At 41.7% G+C, this 19,895-nt stretch overlaps 3 protein-coding genes across 4 annotated transcripts; 2 read left to right on the forward strand and 1 right to left on the reverse strand.

The window, feature by feature from the left end:
• Window positions 1–1,192: 1,192 nt before the first annotated feature.
• Window positions 1,193–6,252, reverse strand: LOC109481392 (cysteine-rich protein 1-like). Its single transcript, XM_019783951.1, has 4 exons — window positions 6,091–6,252; window positions 3,059–3,153; window positions 1,946–2,003; window positions 1,193–1,307 (listed from the first exon to the last, which is right to left on the reverse strand). Exons 1-4 carry the CDS (start codon window positions 6,131–6,133, stop codon window positions 1,228–1,230), a joined length of 276 nt encoding a protein of 91 aa, XP_019639510.1. The 5' UTR covers window positions 6,134–6,252; the 3' UTR covers window positions 1,193–1,227.
• A 239-nt stretch (window positions 6,253–6,491) lies between these two features.
• Window positions 6,492–10,374, forward strand: LOC109481387 (S-phase kinase-associated protein 1). 2 transcript variants are annotated; one of them, XM_019783947.1, is made up of 7 exons: window positions 6,492–6,605; window positions 7,627–7,723; window positions 8,128–8,212; window positions 8,360–8,375; window positions 8,899–9,015; window positions 9,539–9,679; window positions 10,292–10,374. In XM_019783947.1, exons 2-7 carry the CDS (start codon window positions 7,627–7,629, stop codon window positions 10,325–10,327), a joined length of 492 nt encoding a protein of 163 aa, XP_019639506.1. In that variant the 5' UTR covers window positions 6,492–6,605; the 3' UTR covers window positions 10,328–10,374. The 2 variants fall into 2 exon arrangements, with proteins under 2 accessions (XP_019639506.1, XP_019639505.1); XM_019783946.1 differs by lacking the exon at window positions 8,360–8,375 and having other exon boundaries at window positions 8,128–8,228.
• Window positions 10,375–14,273: 3,899 nt separating this feature from the next.
• Window positions 14,274–19,826, forward strand: LOC109481400 (actin, muscle-like). The gene is made up of 7 exons (XM_019783958.1): window positions 14,274–14,365; window positions 14,964–15,195; window positions 15,754–15,907; window positions 16,434–16,542; window positions 17,286–17,447; window positions 18,091–18,282; window positions 18,747–19,826. Exons 2-7 carry the CDS (start codon window positions 14,999–15,001, stop codon window positions 19,070–19,072), a joined length of 1,140 nt encoding a protein of 379 aa, XP_019639517.1. The 5' UTR covers window positions 14,274–14,365; window positions 14,964–14,998; the 3' UTR covers window positions 19,073–19,826.
• The last annotated feature ends 69 nt before the right edge of the window (window positions 19,827–19,895 follow it).

Below are 19,895 nucleotides of genomic sequence, written 5' to 3' on the forward strand. Positions count from 1 at the left end.
ATTTTGGCAGAGTTTCATATGCTACATGTATTTTTTTTCTTCAATTTTTGACACATTACAAGTTTGGCAGAAAACTTACAACAGTCTAATTTTAAGCCTTGTTAAAACTGATCACCGATGATACACAGGGCTGATCTGAGAAGTTTGAACCTGAGCAAAAATTTGGATTCTTGTCCTTGGAATGATTCAAAAAATTTCTTTTTTTTTTGTTCCTGATCATAGAATCTTCAGCCTTGCTTTGAAGAAAACAAAATTATTTAAAAAAACTGCAACAGGGTTTTGATACTAACCCTTGAGTCTCAACTAAACAGGAATGACAAGAAGTAAAAGAACAAACTAAGCTACAATAAATAGTTTCAAAATATATAAAATCTTTACCTTTTCACCCAGCTAATGTACAAATGTATTACAGTCTATATGTTACTAAAAGCATGGCCTTATACATGTACATGGCACTTTCATATACACCATTAGTAAGCAGTCTCCATGGATAATCTACAATCTTATGTACTAAGTTCCTTAACTATGATTTCCTGTTTTCAAAGTTATTTAATAGCCCAGAAGTTAAGCTGTAATGTACTAGAAAGAACATTTTGCAGATAATTAATAGCTCTGGAATGATTTCATAAAATGTTAATCTTTCTTTGTCATCAAGAAAGATGGAATGGTCTACAATCTCTTCAACATGCAGCAAAAAAATACAAAATACTGCACTGAATTGAAAATCTTGTTTATAACTGAAAAGAAACTGTAAAGTCTACAGTATAAAAAAAAGGAAAGGCATATGGAAAATAACATCATCTGTTGGCAAAACCACCAAGAATAAAACTTCCCGTGACTTCCTCAAGTTTTTTTTTTTGTTGCTTGTACTTTGTTTCTGTAGATCATAAAACACTACATGGTTTCTTTCTAAGTTTTAAAACAAAGAAACACACTGGTCCATAAGGGCGGGTAAAGTTTCATTGACAGCAAGACCAGGTAACTTGAAGTTCTATAAATATTTTGCAGTCTTCTGGTATCTTCTCCTTCTTGTTACTTGAGTTGATCATTTGTTTCTCCTGGTGGCAAGAAGAGAAAAACAAATTAAGAAACATAGTCTGAAATTCAACAAAGCTTCCTCAAGCAAGTAGATTTCAACTAGTATCATGCATTCTTGTTGAGCTTGAGTTTTATTCTACAAGCCAATGAGCACTCACCTTACATATAGTGCACCAATCAGAGGTGCTGTTACTCGGGGTTGTTGTCAGTTCCAGCTCCGATCTGCCCCTCCAGAAACACATGGCTCTCTGCACCGCCATGCCCGTAACCTAGCAACAACAAAATAATAAACAAAACAAATAGTATCACAGGGGTTCCTACAGTTGAAATTTTAGTAAAGGCATCTTTGTTTTGTTTGAAATTTTATCAATATTATAAGTTTAAATATGTCATAAGTTATCTAAAATGTTGTATGTTAGAACTGCTCCAAACATACTGACAAAATTGGTTGGTGCTTCTGGCTACAATTCTAAATTCTGGCTACAAATTCTGGCTACAATTCTAAATTCTGGCTACAATTCTAAATTCTGGCTACAAATTCTAAATTCTGGCTACAAAATCTTTGTTTTGTTTGAAATTTTATCAATATCATAAGTTTAAATATGTCATAAGTTGTCTAAAATGTTGTATGTTAGAACTGTTCCAAACATACTGACAAAATTGGTTGGTGCTTCTGGCTACAATTCTAAATTCTGGCTACAAATTCTAAATTCTGGCTACAAATTCTAAATTCTGGCTACAAATTCTAAATTCTGGCTACGAATTCTAAATTCTGGCTACAAATTCTAAATTCTGGCTATAAATTTTTAATTCTAACATCCTAAAGAAATAGAGATCTTCCTGATCATCACTGAATGGGTGAAACTTGGCAAAAGGATATGGAACCTCACATGAAGATTTTTCTCACCTTTAGGTCCAAACAGGGCACTGTAACATGGCTGGTGACAGTACGGCTTTCCCTCATGCTAAAAACAGATAGAAGTACAGATTTAAATACAAGCATAGACTTCAAAAATTAAGTATAGACTTCAAGTTATTAAGTATAAACTTCAAGAATTAAGAAATGAGAAGAAGAGCAATACACATGTAGTTGACAGTTAACCATCACATACACATATCTGGTGTTACACCCCTCAACTGATCATGAATCTGAAGCTTTTTTTTTCATTTTATCATAGTAATAAAAATATCACTCCAGGGCAGAGACCAACCTACAAATTATACAACCAGTGTTTGAACATGAACTGGCAGTTAACAGTTTAAAAGAACAAGATTTAGAGGTTCCATATTACCTAAGAGCCCAGTCTGTGTCTCTAACCACACGACTAGCTTGTTCAGGCCAGTCTGATATTGTCCAGACCACTGATATGTTTTGCTAGACTCAGGAAGGAAGGTCAGATGGCACTGGAGAGGAACTATGTCTTCTTACATTTGGAAAGTGAATAGACTAACATTTAACTTGAATTAAAAGCTTTGTTGACTCGATTGAGTTTGAATTCTTAGCATCATTTGACTCCACAAAGCATTCCAAATTTGTCATTGATAACTCTTAACCTTAATCTTTCATTCTGGCATCACATTAGAAGTGATGAGAACCACAGAACTACACTAACCATGCCCACAGCTATTACCCTACATTCCCATCTGGTGCAGATTACAGGGCTAATGACAGGCTGTTGTCACCACTAACCACCCAACCATTACTCTTACTCTGATTAGGCTGGACTAACTACATTCTATGGTTCACATCAACTCACCTATATAATAGACTTTGAATTGGGCCATGACTTGCCATACATTGTACCTGTTGCAATTGTTGCGCAATAAAGATTGATTGATTGATTGTAATAATTTTATGGCCGATGAAGCAATATGACACTTGTCTGTCATTTCAAAAAAGAAACTTAATGGCATGCCACTAATTTTTATATTCAATGGAAATTAGGTCGTGTATGGTTTGTATTGATGACTTTTTTTTACAGAAGACTGGTCACGGTTAAAAAATAATAAGAATACTGACCTCTGCGTGACCTCCAGGGTTGAGTTGCCGTTTACACTTGGTGCACTTCAGACACAAACTGTGCCAACTCTTACCCAGGGAGTACTTCCTCTCAGCTGTAGGAGGGTGGGGAGGGAACATGGGTAAACATTTATTTAGACAGTCATACACTGTAAGTCAGAGTCACTCAGACACAGTAAGATTGGAGACACTTCAGACTAGCCTCTAGCAGGCTTCGGAAGGTGGCTGGAAAGAGTAAAAGAAATTGGTAAAATAGAGAGATAAGCATGCCAGGAAGTTTACTGTACTCTCTATCTACTCTCTAGCTGATCAACACCCGGGCATGTTATCTCTCTATTTTCGCTTCTACTCTTTCCAACCGCCTCCCGAAGCCTGGTAGAGGCTAACTTCAGACACATTTTCGATTTTGTGCCAGCTGTTCCCCAAACTCTTACATCACCTGTACTAACCTACATTTGGCCCCCTGCATGAGATATTTCCAGCCCTGATGAGGATTACCTTACAGCCTCTGTTGTTACAACAAATCATGTCACTTTTCTAGGTCAGACAACTTGACACCAAGATGTCTGGATCTTTCGCACCCCCCTCCCGATTCTCCCACTTATCCTAGTTAATGAGAACACCCCCTGGATTCTCTACCCCTTGTCATTGTCAGAACAGCCCCCTTGAGAGCCCTTCATCACCTTTGTGCTGGTGTTCACAACCCCCTTGAGAGCCTCAGTGCCTTTGTAGTAGTGAGAACAGGGCTGTAATTCTGCACCAGAGCAGAACAGAGGCCTGACTCCTGGGGCTGGGGACAATGTAAACCAACTGTTGACAGTCTCAGGCCTAATTCTGTCATGTAGTAATTAGTTCTTCTATTGAGACACATCTTTCCTGTAGCTGTGTAGAATGGTGTCTACAAACTACCCGTACTTCTAACCATGAAGGAAAAGCACTATGAGTACAGTATGAGTGACCGAGATCAACCTAGAACTTAGGTGTATGTTAGATTGTGTCTTCCTGGAGACTAGAAGGAATGTATTATAGGGGCATGACATCTTTTTACCATGTGAAGCTTGATGATCAGTAGTTTTGATGTCTTTCGTACATCACTTTAAAATATGTAAGTAATATGAGCAAAATACTCTCTAGAACTAGAAGTGTTTTCCAAATGACACATCGGCAAGAAAAGTACTGAAGTAGACTTCTCTCAGGAACACATCTACTACTACTCCAAGACTGAGGTGTGTGTGTTGTGCCAACCATTCACATGTCAGTACAAACATGCCACCAGCCAAGATGCACGGATTTCCCAATACCAGACCATGTGGAGACTGTCCTAGTCCCTCTGAAATGGCCTCATACAAACAAAGACGTGTGAACTGTGTATGCTGTGCGAACCATCGAGACTTCAATACACAACCACTCAACTCACACACCCGAATTCCGGAAAACAATGTCCACCCCATTCTATTTTACCTACATGTAATTGTAAACCTGTACTTTACTTTACAAATTCCATCCCTTCCAATATTTGTGGGAAAGTTTAAAAGCTTTCAAGACGACAATTTCTTAGGAAAATAATTCTCAACAAGTTATAGACCCTGTAAAAGACTGTCAGTCAATGTGACTTCACTAGCAACAGTCGAGTGTTCAACTTTCCTGACAACCATAAATTTCATGGCACACAATGACTACTATTTATAGTACCACAAATCAACTTCAATGGTACGTAGTAGTGCCCTTTCAAGTCGACAGTTTCCTTCATGAAGCCAGTTCGTTGAAGAAATGCCTAAAAGACGTCTTGCCCCAGGGGCAGGCTGTGACTAGCCTCTAACAGGCTTCGGGAGGCGGATGAAAGAGTAGAAATTGGCCATATAGAGAGATAGCATGCCAGGGGAGTCAGCCTGCTGGAGAGAACAGTTTGCTGCTTCCGAGCCGACCAAACTCCCCTGGCATGTTAACTTATCTCTCTATTTGGCCGATTTCTACTCTTTCAGCCGCCTCCCGAAGCCTGGTAGAGGCTAGAGGTCTTGCCGCTGTGACAGGCTGTGACAGCAGTGACTTGTGTGTCCTGCATCAACCACTGAGACCTCAGGACAAACAAATGGCCAGCCAAGACACACACTGACTTCCTCCGGTCTAGTAGATGAGGTCACTCCACAGGGCTGGAAATACTGGGTGTGTGCACCTTAGTGCACACACAATTGGAGCTGCGCACCAAAATTTGTTTTCTGTGGACCAGTGCACCCAAACATTTTTGTAGGTAGTTTTGTACATATTAAAAGTGTAATAGTACACAGGATATTCTTGGCATCTAAGTGCCAGAAAAATAATAAAACTTTTGTTGAAGTAATTACTTGTTTAAGATTTGGAAGTTAGCTCCCATTTTAGATTCAAGCTCAGAAGAGGAGCAGTAAGATTTGTAATGAGTTTTGTTTCATATGGTGCACGAAAAACTTTTCTGTGCACCTAATTTTTTAGGTTGGGTGCACCAGTGCACCTATTCCCAAAAATGAATTTCGAGCCCTGCTCATATCCCTTTCCTATGGGGCTATCTCTAAGTAAATCATAGCGGTTTCACTGGCAAAAATTGAATAAAAATGCAGGCTATCACACAGGCTTTCAATTGAAACCGTTCATAAGAATGGGTAAGGGAAACTAGGGGTAAAATTTACGAGTTGAAAGTGATTTGAGACTTTGTTGTTGTGCATTTTTCCGTTCACGTTGTTTTGATCAAAATCTTGGACCCCAAAAATCTTGATCTAACTTCTTCTAACGTCAAGTCCAAGACACATCGTGATTAGGTTCAAATTTGACCCATGTAATCGTAGAACTCATCAATTAAACAGCCTAAAGCCTTGCCGTGTTGGTAAACGCAATCTGTGAGCTTCTAGAGTGACGTTAAATCTAGTTTAACGGACACAAATTAGGGTCTGACCGAGAAAACAAAAACCCCAAGCGGGCACTGAGCCAAACGTCAACCTCTTGAAGACGCTGCCAAAAAATTGATAAAGCAAGAAAAAAACACGAAGTTTTCGCGCACTCACCGAAGTACACCACCTTCCTGCAACTCGGGCACACGTCTGACATATTGGCGAGGGTGGTTTTGAGGAGAAAGCGGCAGAAATCTGCTTTTTTGTGGAAGTTTTTCTGACTTCAGTCCGCCCTGTTTTTGCCGCCTCTGTGATTTGAAACGCCGAATGACGGAAGTTTGCACACGGCACTATTGGCCCAGTCCAATAAGCAAATCAGGTGAAAAAAATAAATTCTTTTTAAGCAAAGATGAAAATCCATAATTCTGTAGTACAATATTGAAATAAAGTCTATTGTCTTTACTTGATATAATTTTTTACTTAAATAACCTAATGTTTTTTATTATGTATGATAATAGTAATCAGTGCAATTCCCCCGGAATTTGAAAGTGGTAGAATCTAAAACCTGACGTCATACACCCCCACTGCGCAAGTCCAGTCTTTGTCGTTTTTCTGAGTCGTGACGTTCTTAGGAGAAACCGTGAAGACTTTCTGCCTTTCTTGTCAGTTTTAAGAACATAAAAGCCACGGTAAGTCATTCTTATAACATTTAACACCTTCTTAGCTGTTTATACCCTCCTAAAAACTGTCTATGTCAAATATAGAGGACAATAATTAGCGTTGAAGCGAAACACTGACATCCAAGATGGCGGCTGAAAAATCCGTTGTTTGGTGCAGGTTGTTGTTCGGCTGTGGAGACGATTTTGTCATCACGTATTTATAACCTTACGTCACTCTGAAGTGTTGTTGTATATTTGTAGGCACGTATAGTGCTAGAAACGGTCCACGGGGCGTCTGTTTTAGCAAAAAAAGCCAGCTCGTATGAGTTATTTTGTGGTTGTCCTAAGCAACTGAGAAAACACAGAAAATTAACATTTTTCAATGTAAACATTGCTAAAAAATGATGCAAAATCGCACTGAAACACAAAAATGCGAAATACAACATGTTTTACTAACATTTTTAGAATCGGAGTGGTGTAATCTGTAGTTAATCTGCATGGTAAATTTCTAAGTGACTGGTATGTCTCAAGAAATTTATATAGTGATGACTCATAAGTCACACATTTGGATTATCTTGTGCTGGAACTTGGAAGTTAGTCAAGTGTGAAGACTTCGCAAAACACTTGACGTGGGCTCTAGTGACGTAGCAGTAGCGCATTCGGCTCAGGACCAAGAGGTCCCAGGTTTGAATCCTACCCATGTCACCGATCTTCTGCCCTTGGGAAAGGCACTTTACACTACTTTCCTCACTTTACTCAGGTGGAAATGAGTACCTAGTTTCGGCTAGGGACGTCCCTCAGATAGGACGTTAAATGGAGGTCCCGTGTTTGGGAGAGCCACACCCCACGCACATTTAAGAACCCACCACACTTATCGAAAAGAGTAGGGGACCTTCCCAGTGTCAGTGGTTCAAACCTTACAGTCCAGTCTTACGCAGCTTGTACTTACATGTACAAAACTGATGTGTTAGTAACTTTACCGGTTATGTGAAACAAACAAGCAAATAACCTTCACCAAATGACCAAACTTTACCTTTTATCTCCTGTTTAGATGCCGAACATCAAGCTTCAGAGCTCAGACGGGGAGATATTCGAGGTGGACGTGGAGATCGCCAAACAGTCTGTCACCATCAAGACTATGTTAGAAGGTAAAAACTGGTTGTAGACAAATGGAGAATTAGTCATTCATTCAAGTACCAGAGTTGTCAACAGTCTACCTGCAATGTGAACCAGTCAGAATTGTCCTGAGGAAAGTGACAGACAGTCACCGAAACGTCGGCTGAATAAAAGACTTGGTTGTGTAAAAAGAGTCTCTTTACTCAGTATCCAGTTACCAACCTGATGAAACTATTCACGGATCTATCTGTAAATTTTCAACGCAATTCAGTTGTGTCTGAAGTGATTCAACATGTCTTCATTGTTGAATTTAAAGAAAGATTTGATTTGGGGTGGTCTGTATTGTTCATTTGTTTACATTTTGTTGTTGTTCTGTGTTGTTTATTGTTTGTTAGTGTTATTTGTTGTTTATTTGTTTACTGTTTGTTGTTACTAGACCTGGGAATGGACGAGGAGGGAGATGAGGAGCCCATCCCCCTGCCCAACGTGAACGCAGCCATCCTGAAAAAAGTCATCCAGTGGTGCACACATCACAAGGTAGGCCCCACAAACAAACACACACATACAGACACGCACACACACACACCAGTGGTGCACACATCATCAGGTAGGCACCTTAACATACACACACACACACACTCACGCACACACACACATACACTCCAGTGGTGCACACATCACAAGGTAGAGTCGGATGTTTGTTGGTTTGAGCCATTGTATACACATGTCACTTTTTGTTTTCGGTTACAAAAGTTCATGGTCTGAGAAAAATGGACATGTCTGTGGAACTTTACGTTCGTGGTGGCAGCAGGTGCAGCAAAAATAAAGTTTGTGAATGATTTGTTCATGGTACATGTAATGATAAGTTCATGGTACAGAAGTGAAAGTGAAAACAGTGAACATAAAAGAATAGGGAAAAAATCAGGAATTACAGTACTATTAGATATTTTTTCTCTTTTTTAAGTAATTTGCTCAGTACAAGGCCAAGAGACCACTTCTAGACACTGAACTAAGTTCAGGTTACTGACCCAATAGGAGAAGCAGGGGTTACAAAGGCTGCTCGGAAAGATACCCTATCCCATTTAGACTGAAATGGTTCGATCCATCCTGAGGATTACCTGTTTTCATGTTAGAACATTACCATTACTTTTTTATGAGCTGTTCTATTAAATGTCACACCTCCCCCCTGTTTGTGCTGTTCCACCAGGATGACCCACCCCCACCGGAGGATGATGAGAACAAGGAGAAGCGGACAGACGACATTCCTGTGTGGGATCAGGAGTTCCTGAAAGTGGACCAGGGAACGCTGTTCGAGCTTATATTGGTTAGTACTTATGTAAAACCAGGGAACGCTGTTCGAGCTTATATTGGTCAGTGCAACATTTCTGATGTAGAAAATGTAGAGAATAAACAAAGAAGTACAGTCAAACCTGCCCTAGAAGACTACTCGGGACCAATACAATCTGGTCTGTGTGGACAGGTGGTAGACAGGATTGTTATTGCTTGTGTCAATGGGAAAAATTTTGGAAAGGGGCCACCAAAAAGTGGTCACAATGTCCAGGTGGTCCTTATGTAGAGGTGGTCACATGTACAGGTTTGACTGGATCTGTGTTTGTGTGGCCGGGCAACTTGTCAAGATGTTGATGCACCTGTTTTCCCTTCACTTCCACATTGTGGTCAATTCTAACTATGAATAACTATGAATTCTAAACAAGCTGGTGTGATACACCGAAGGCTGGTTATACTGGCTATAGTGGTACAGATGAACATAGATTCTGTTCCGTTGTGCCCTTCAGACATGAGCTTGTTTGTTTATATTTGTTTGTTTGTTTGTTTGTTTACTCCAGGCTGCTAACTACCTAGACATCAAGGGTCTACTAGATGTGACCTGTAAGACGGTAGCGAACATGATCAAAGGGAAAACGCCGGAGGAGATCCGCAAAACTTTCAACATCAAGAACGACTTCACAGAGGAGGAGGAGGCTCAGGTAAGGGACATGCAACATAGACAATCATGGCAGACAAATCTCAATCATCATTATGTTTACCGAAGGAAAAGTTATTGTTTTTGCTACATTTCCTCTTTTTCTTCTTCTTCCCTTCCAAACACTGACCTCTGACCTGGCCAATGACCTGATTTGTTGATGTCTGTCACCATGGTAACTGGTGTCGGGTTACATGGGTTATATCATGTTGCAATTTTATCAGTAGGAGGGATTTATACTCCTGTCTGACCTTATATGTGAATGTGTTTGAGTAAGAATTAACAGAGCAGACCATATGCAAAGGTAAACATCATGCATTTGCTTTGCAAATGTTAACTTTCTAGTTAGAATATCAATCATTACAGATAGATGTCAATCATCACTGACAGGTGTCAGTCATTTTAAACAGGTGCCAATCATCACAGATGTCAATCATTGTACATCAGTCACTCGTCATAGATGTCAATCATTGCAATTATTCTGACAGTTTCAAGTTATCATTCAATTATGCATAAAGATCTAAACCATCATTATGTTACTGGAACTTAATCATTGCAAAAATGTATTCATTCCTTAATTTCCATGTTTGTTTATTTATTTATTTGTTTGTTTCAGGTGCGGCGGGAGAACATGTGGTGTGAAGAGAAGTAGAGTCGCTGCCCGTCTTCGTTAGCGTTTTTCCTCGTTAGTGATGTAAATACAAGGGTTCATCTGGTGTTCCGCACGGGAGCTTTCACACACCCTCCCCCACACGCATATATGAACTGTCCCCGTTCTCATACTCCCCCTACACATATATATGTACCATCCCTGTTTAGAGTTAAAACTTCAGATCCAACACGAAGAAGTTCTCTCACCTAGAGCTTTCGGCCAGTCACTCTGGTCTTCCTCAGTAGACTGACCCGGTGAGGCTTGTCATGTGGCCTCTTTGTCAACACTGGGTCAAAGCCTCAAAGGTAGACGATGTCGGCCCCCGTCGCGGTTCAGAACTTTTTTGTGTTGGATCTTAAGTTTTAACTCTAAACATGTAATTACCAACACAGATGAACATTTATGATAGTATGAAGCATCCCTGTTGTTATATGAGCATATAAATTCATAAAACATAAGTCATACCCATGCCTTATAGCACACACAACTTCCCAGGCTACTTTTGATTTAGCTGTATTCAGGATGAGAGTAGCACGTGAATAGTACAGAAGTAGCACAATGCATAGGAAGGTGTCACACTTTGTGCCTGTTGGTGCAAAAATATAAGTTTTCTGTACAGAAACTGTGGGTGTGATATTTGTGAGAAGAGGAGACTAGAGTAGAAATATTTGTGTCTCTTGTCTGCATGGTATGTAAGAAAGGATGTTAAATTGGGACTTTGTTACAGACTTCAGGTAGAAAATTCGCAGTTGCAGTTTGCAAAAAAAATATATATGTTAGCGACTTGCAATTTCATTCATACACAAATGTCAGAAAAAAAGAAACAAGGTACATTTGTTCTTTTAAACCGGAGTGATCTCAATTTTGGCTATTCCATTTATGAGTCCTCACGGGGTGGTCAGAAGCCCCTCTTTTATTTTATTGCCCCCCCCACACACACTTGTGATATAGAACATTCATGCCCCCCCTCCACTTCCCTTCATGTTTACATCAAAACCAATGAATAAAAACAACCATCAGAAGTAAAATATCACGTGTCTCTGACAGTTCAGACAACAAAGAGAGGTTACCTATAGAGGGTCTTTGTAGTTTCTTGTACATTATCTACTGTGGCATGGAATTATATCTGTATCTGTAGCCTGGTTACCAAACCTATTATAGCTCCCGAGTCAGTCTCACTATTTACTGAGAGGATATAGGACTCGGGAGCTATAATAGGTTTGGTAACCAGGCTATTGTATCTGGATATCTGGCCTGGATTCTAACTACCACACAGCACTGAGGAAGAAATCAGGGTACTGCAGTGTGTTCAGGTTTTTCTGAGTGCTGTAAGGTATAAATGTAGTCTCTAACTAACTCTTTTAGTCTGGGTACCATCCGGATTTTGGCTCCTGAACTCATATCCAGATTTTGGTGTTGCGGAGCCAAAATTCAGATGGTACCCAGGCTAGAACTCTTTAGGTTGTTGGAAAAATTGTAGAGTAGGCCAGAGGAGTTAGCCAACTGTTGAGATATGACTTGCACCCTGTCTATACTCCAATGAATGGCAAAACCCTTGGATGAAAATATTCCCCACTTTGGTCAATTTCTACAATTTTTTAGTTCCCCAAAACGCCTGATAGAGGCTACATTAAGAATCTTAGTACAGGTATCTGCCAGATCTAAGATTTCATGTCAAGTAAGATTGTACCAGCAAAGTTTGACAGCAGAAAAGTATGTCTATAGTATACTCATAATACTGTAATGTTTGATATGTATTATGTATGTTCTGAAGGCCTTACTATTATTATGTGAGCACAGCTGTACTAGCTTGCCTACTCTGCAGTGTAAAAAAAACACCCCCGTTTCAGTTTTAGTATGTTCCACTTTGCTCAGCATGATATAAGATGGCAGGTCATTCCATTTTACACGTAGGGGGTGCTTGAGTTTGTTGTTGTAAGACTTGTGAGTTTTCATTAAATGGTATTACTGCGTTGAAGATGCTGGTTTTGTGCCTATTTATTCAGCTACAATTAGATTGTAATGTGTGCATCAAACCATTATAGTAAAAGGGTAAGACAGGAGTATGGTTTGTATTGTGCATTGACACGTAAATTAACGCCCTCTGGCGTAAATCGTTATACTACAGGTGAATAAGCACGTAGATACCTCAAGCGGTCGAGGTCAAGTAAACAGATACTAGTACTGTACATGTAGATGCACCGATGTCAAGTCACATACACGGTTGCCACGTTAGAGAACTTAAGGTCAAGTTCACAAAAAAAATGGGGATAATCGTACTTGTCTGACTGAGTCCCTTTCCTCATCTTCCATAAAATCGCTTTGGCAATCGGAGACCAATGTTATTAAGTATAGCAGCCATCAGAAAACAGCAAATCAGAAAAAGTCTAATCATTTCGAGGTCTCATCATGACCTACCCAAATACGCAATATCAAGACAAGTCATCCAAGCCTTCTCGGGTTATCGCATTGTTTACAGACGCACACAGGCACGCTGTCGAAAACATAACCTTGGCGAAGAAGAAGGGGAAAAACGGAGCGAGAACACAGAGCGGCAAACTGTGTTCTCCAGCAGACCAACTCCCCCGACATGTTATATCTCTCTATCATGTCTATTTGGCCGATTTCTACTCTTTCCAGCCGCCTCCCGAGGGCTGGTAGAGGCTAAATGGACCCTCTCTGGCCGGCCAACCCCTCTGGCCTATAAACTCTTTTTACACCGATTTTGTTCTATTTATTCAGCCCGCAAAGGAGTCTGGTGGAGACTATGCGGCAGCTAGAACCCGTGTAGACTGGTCCTGGTATGACGTGACGGGTTTGCGCGTGTGGCTGTTTACCCATGATGCACCTGTCCTGTCAATCATAATAAATATGTCCGCAGTTAACCCCGAGACGAGGACGGACAGATGGTGACATACCAGGGACGGTTACGTGTCAGTGACTGTCGGTTCTAACCGGCTTCTCCAGTTATAATACTAGTATACACGAGCGTTGACTGGTTCTACCAGTTCGTTCTAGTATAGTGACACTGAAGAAGAGTGATGGATGTTACTGGAAACGTCCGGAAGTATTAAATCTCCGTATTCTGTCCAGTAGTAGAGTTTCAATTGTATGAGTATCGCTACAAGTTTGAATCAAATAGTCCACAATACCCTTACCCAAGGACATTATACACGTCCTTGCCTTACCTTACCTTAGACCTTAGATCCTCCCGCAACCTTGTTGCATAGGTCGACTCCTTGTCTGAAAATAGTCCACAATGGATGTTAATAATCTTACTAATCAACGTATTTGAAGACTTTGGAGGTAAAAAAAACTTGTTGCCAAGCTTTTAATGATTTCAAAGGTTAGAACAACTGGCTAGCTGAGACTGTCGCATTAGGTTTTATTGCGTGCTCATAGATTTGACCTATGCAATATTGCTTGCTACGGACTACCCTACGGATATTTTTTATATAGCGAAAAACTACCACCACAAACAGTTATTTTCGGTTCAAGGCGTTGTTTAAATATAATATATTTTGCCAGCCCAACATCAGCTATGTGAAGGCCGAAGACCTAATAATATCACCCTGCATGTCGCAACTCTTTTGCTATTGTTCGACGCAGTTGTCTCATCTAGTGATGGCTATTTTCGTGCCGCGCCCCGCGCCTTGGATATTCCCGACACAGAAAAGCACCCCCGGCATTCCTACAACAATAAGCGGCCAATTCCGACGGAATCTTCGGCAATCTGTTCCGCCGAATGTTTCCCGCATATCGCGCGCGTTTTGCCGCATATTTTCCCCGGGGTGGCCGGCCGCCGGACCCCGCTGGTGTTTTCATTGTCACTCGATCCGCGCGTGCGGGAACATAGCTGTGCCCGTATAAGGGAGACACTCGCTCACTCATCCAGGCTTTTCTACGAAAATTCATTTCGGGAAATGCGCGATAATTTTGTATTTTCGCTCCTGTAACAACTTTCCGGAGAGTATAAAAAGAGGCGACCGAGGCTCAGTTCGGTAGAACCACGACTCGAGTCTTCACTGAACGTTACAGGTACGTCTTGTCTTTTATTTCTTTATCCTGTGCAGCCCAGGCTTTGGGTCAGGGTGTGATACATGTATTGATATCATACTTATGAAACCGTATCACTAGCACTTGGTGTCATGATCACTGCCATCCGATTTGCTATGGGGCCGGGGTATCTCCCGAAACATGTAGCGAGTATGGGAGCTCAAGTATACCAAGTGGGATGGCACACAGGCTTGACACTTGCAATTGATCGTTTTCTGTCCCGTTTTTTTTTTCTTGACAAACAGCCAAGCTAAATATTCTATCATTTTACCTCTGTTTCACCGTAAAATCCATCGTAACGCAGTGTTATGTACGTATTTCCACAGGCTATATACCGTTTAACCCGCTGTAACCGTTGTTATATCCGTATTTTTGCAGTTTATATAGTAGAGTAGATCAGAAGCTAAATCGGTCGGGTAGGACGTCTGTCCAGTTTGGACCACTCCTTTTTACGTCTCGTCCAGCCAACCGCCAGGGTTGGCAACCATACAAACCACCGTAACCGTTGTTTTGTCCGTATCATTTTCAGTCTATACCGCATACCCCGACCCTAACAGCTTTTATATTCGTATTTCCACAGTTTATACCGTACAAGCCACCCTATAACCCTTCACCATGTTGGATGACGAGGAAGAAGAAGCCACCGCCCTGGTCTGCGACAACGGTTCCGGCATGTGTAAGGCGGGGTTTGCGGGTGACGACGCCCCGCGGTCCGTGTTCCCGTCTATCGTCGGCCGGCCTCGGCACCAGGGAGTCATGGTCGGCATGGGGCAGAAGGACGCGTATGTGGGGGACGAGGCGCAGAGCAAAAGGTATGGCTTAATAATGTATTTAAAATGTATATGTATAAAGGATGTATATAGCGCCTGTCTCGTCCGTTGTAATTTGTAATTTGTGTGTGCAAAGTCTTTTCAGTTCAGGGAGTTTTATCCCTGCTGTAAGGTTTGCTTTTTAGTGTCACAAACAAATAGACTTACATTTCCAAACCGGGGCCCTGCCGGGCTGTTTGCGGGAACATAAACGATTCATATCAACAATATACACAAATAGTGTTTTGACCAACAATATCATTTTATATTTAAACCTCCTTTATGACAAATTTTTCAATTCTTTGTCTTTTATATTACATTTTTCGTTCTCGAAATGGCTAAAGTGGACTTTTGAGTAACATTAAAACATATTCGGTAGAATTTTTTTTATTAGACGATCCTGGAGTTAAGCGATATTCTATTTCCGAAACTGAAAATATTCTCGACAACAAAACATTCATGTTAAAGGCATATGCAGCCACTTCTTAGCATCCTTGCATCATTATTTCGTATTTTTGGCTCTTGTGAATTGAACTGAAACCGTTATTTCCCGCCTTGCAGAGGCATCCTGACTCTGAAGTACCCGATCGAGCACGGCATCGTGACGAACTGGGACGACATGGAGAAGATTTGGCACCACACCTTCTACAACGAGCTGCGAGTCGCTCCCGAGGAACACCCGACTCTGCTCACAGAGGCGCCGCTTAACCCTAAGGTACGGACATAATCAAGACATGGTATCAATCAATCAATCAATCAATCAATCAATCAATCAATCAATCAATCAATCAATCAATCAATCAATCAATGAATCGATCAATCAATTAGCCAATTGTAATTAGCCAACTTAGCAATGTCATCAATAAACTTGAAGACAGACTGATATACTCTCTGTATATGACAAAGAATCTGTGATCATTGACGTCGTTTTTGCTATCATTACGCGCCTTTACATATTTTCTTAATACGAAAGTATTGTTTTGGGTGGCTGACTTGTGAGTTTGATTGTTTTATGTTCTAGTAGCGAAGGTTACAGCGGTATGTTGAGAAATTCACTCCGCAATTACAAGAAATTCACGAAAACCCCAACTTGGATTGCAAAACACCAACGGGTGGTCTGAAATAACAGATTTCATGGCCACGTCACAGCTTGGCAGCTGTCTCATGGACGCTGACCAACATGTATCTGATATACGCAAATACCTCGATGACCCTGACTTCTGACCTGTATTCCCCTGCAGGCTAACCGTGAGAAGATGACGCAGATCATGTTTGAGACGTTCAACACGCCCGCCATGTACGTGTGTATCCAGGCCGTGCTGTCCCTGTACGCCTCTGGCAGAACAACAGGTACAGAAATGACTTTATTTCTTTATTCTGTTTCTTCCACTACACGAAAAGTGTTCAGGGTTTACCAATTACGATAAATGACAGGTAAATTTAGTAATGTTTGCTTTTGACGATTACGCCTTAGGCAGGACCACAGGTACAGCAACGTCCTTCTTCAACGTCTTCCATCAATAACATTAAATGCTATTCAAATCTGCTAATGGTTGCTTTTGGCATTTAATGATTTGGGTAACCGTTTCCAGACGTGAAAGTCAAACCTACCTGGGACATAATCATGTACTAGCTCAAATCCAAAAACGTGCACGAGAGTTGCGATCACTACACTTGGGGGGATGTTTTATCTATAGCCGAGGAACTGGCCTGTGTAGGCCCTGGAAACATTCTGGCACCCAGGATAGCATGTTGGCCCTGGAGCCAAGGAGCTTGGTTGTCACTGTGGTGGAACTGGAAATAGTCTGACGTCCAGGCTAGCATGGTTGTGAGGGCCCTGGATACAGTCTGGCACCTAGGCTAGCATGAAGCCCATAGAGCTGGCCATTGTAGACCCTAGAAGCACCCAGACTATCCTTTATATCGTCTTGTCGACATGATCTGACCGTTTCTGTTCGTTTCCCCAGGTCTGGTGATGGACTCTGGTGACGGCGTGTCCCACACCGTGCCTATCTGCCAGGGTTATACCTGGTCCTAGAGCTGACGTCTTTGTCTTTATACTGACCGTTTCTGTGTTGTGTTTTGCTGCCCAGGTCTGGTGATGGACTCGGGAGACGGCGTGTCCCACACCGTGCCTATTTACGAGGGTTACGCCATGCCTCACGCCATCCTCCGGCTGGACCTGGCGGGAAGGGAGCTCTCAAACTACCTGATGAGGGTCATGTGCGACCGCGGGTACTCATTCGTCACAACAGGTGGGTATTTCCTCAGCCTAAGTTTGTGGCAAACTTCTCAGAATGGCTATACGCGGAAAAGGCGCAAATCTACTACTAGAACGCATAGTCTCTATACCAGACTCCTTTGCAGGCTGAATAAAGAGTAGAAATCGACCTAAGAAGAAATGTAGCTGGCCAAGGGGATCCGGAGTTAGCCGGCCATAGAGGGTACAGACATAGATAGAGAGTCTGGTGGCCCGCCAAAGTAACGCCGCCAGGACTGGATTCTGTGTTTGTAGTTGTGTACCATGAACTATCTTCCATCAGTTACTCCGATAGCACATATTTCCCTAACCACCACAGACAGTTGATTCTAACTTCGGGAAGATATATCTGTACTGAGTTCTATCTTCTCCCCACACAGCCAAACGTGAGATAGTCTGTGACATTAAGGAGAAGCTGGGTTACGGTTAGCTTTAGGGTTAGGCTATGGTTACTCCTTGGTTAGAGTTTGAATAGTGTTAGGATATATGTACTAAGTTTTACCCTGTTTCTCCACAGCTGAACGTGAGATAGTCCGTGACATTAAGGAGAAGCTGGTTACAGTTAGGGTTAGGGTTATCATGGTTAGAGGTTAGTGTTAGGATATCTGTACTAAGTTTTTTTTATTGTTTTCCCCCAGCTGAACGTGAGATAGTCCGTGACATTAAGGAGAAGCTAGGTTACGTCGCGCTGGACTTCGAGCAGGAGATGCTGACTGCCGCCACCTCCACGTCTCTGGAGAAGAGTTACGAGCTGCCGGACGGACAGGTCATCACCATCGGCAACGAGAGGTTCCGCTGTGCTGAGGCGCTCTTCCAGCCGTCTTTCCTGGGTAGGTCCATCAATCAATCAATCAATCAATCAATACACCAGTCAATCGATAAGATTGATCATTACAGGAAAAAAATCAAATACTAGTATGTTCCTTCTTATGGTAGCCACTAAGTTAGCTTCGTACTGAGAAGCCATGCCATATGAGGGCACATCCCCCGTGAACGAGGACACTAACAGTCTTCTTCGATGACGAAGGACTACCAAAACTAAGTTAGACCTAGACGTAAATTGGTAACATATAGTCATTTTTTAAAATACCAATTGGCCTTGTCTTTCACACTTACACAAGTCAGTTATTTATGTTTCCTTCCAAATCGCGCTTGCTTTTCCTTCGTATCTGTGTACCGGAAACTTGTAACTGACGTTAACACAAGGGCAACGGTTAATAATCCCAGAAATGTGGCCAAGCAGAAATAAGAAGTTAGGAGAAGTTCTAACCCATGCCCCCCTCCCCCCCCTCAGGTATGGAGTCTGCCGGCGTGCATGAGACGTGTTATAACGCCATTATGAAGTGCGACATCGACGTGCGTAAGGACCTGTACGCCAACACCGTGCTGTCCGGCGGCACCACCATGTTCCCGGGTATCGGGGACCGCATGCAGAAGGAGATGGTGGCCCTGGCACCCAGCACCATGAAGATCAAGATCATCGCTCCTCCCGAGAGGAAGTACTCCGTGTGGATCGGCGGGTCCATCCTGTCTTCTCTCTCCACGTTTCAGACCATGTGGATCACAAAACAGGAGTACGACGAGTCAGGCCCGGCTATTGTGCACAGAAAGTGCTTCTAATGTATTCCCTACAAACTGTTAGGATAGTTTCTATCTGTCATCGTATTCCCTCCAAACTATAGGCTAGTTTCGTTCTGTCATTGTAATCTGCAATCTTGCATTCTGTCAATCCCTCTCATTTCATCTATCCCTTCGTCTTGATTCTTTTACCATTGAAGCACCACAGATGTTCTGACAATCAATTTTCTTTATCCTTTTCGGTTGTTTGTCCATCTTTGCCCATCACGTTTCATTTAGTGTCGCGCCTTATCCTCTCATCGTACTCCGACTTCACCAGACCCTGTCTCATGTAGAAGATTCATGTTTTGTCTCCACGCAACCGCATATGTGCTATTACATCGTTCCTTGTGTAACATTATCTGTGAATGAATCTATTTCTGATGTATCTTCATGGAAATGACATTTTACTGACTTGTAGGCGAATCGTTTCAGTAAAGACTAGTAGTCAGTGTAGCAATGTTAGATTTAGTCGCCACAAACATCCTTGTAATGTGACAAATATGCTGAAAAGATCCTTACTAGCGTTGTATTTAAATAGCTGCCATATTTCGGGCTGTGGACACGCTACAACGAGGGTAGTTTTATTCCATAACAAGACGACTCAAAAACAGTGCTACTATGTACCGTATCCAAGGATCTGGCTTAGATGACATGTGTGTATCTGAAGAATTCATGTAATCATGTCGATATCTCGGACCAAACTATATATTTGTAACTCTGATATCTGGAAATAAATATGACATATTCCGCGGAACTGGTGCGTGTGTGTATGTGTGTTCCTGTAGCCTAGGCTGTTATTAGTAAAACATAGCAAACGTTTCAA

The sequence above is a fragment of the Branchiostoma belcheri genome, unplaced genomic scaffold (genome assembly GCF_001625305.1).
Source record: "Branchiostoma belcheri isolate BF01 breed outbred unplaced genomic scaffold, Haploidv18h27 scaffold55, whole genome shotgun sequence".
Lineage (NCBI taxonomy): Eukaryota > Metazoa > Chordata > Leptocardii > Amphioxiformes > Branchiostomatidae > Branchiostoma > Branchiostoma belcheri.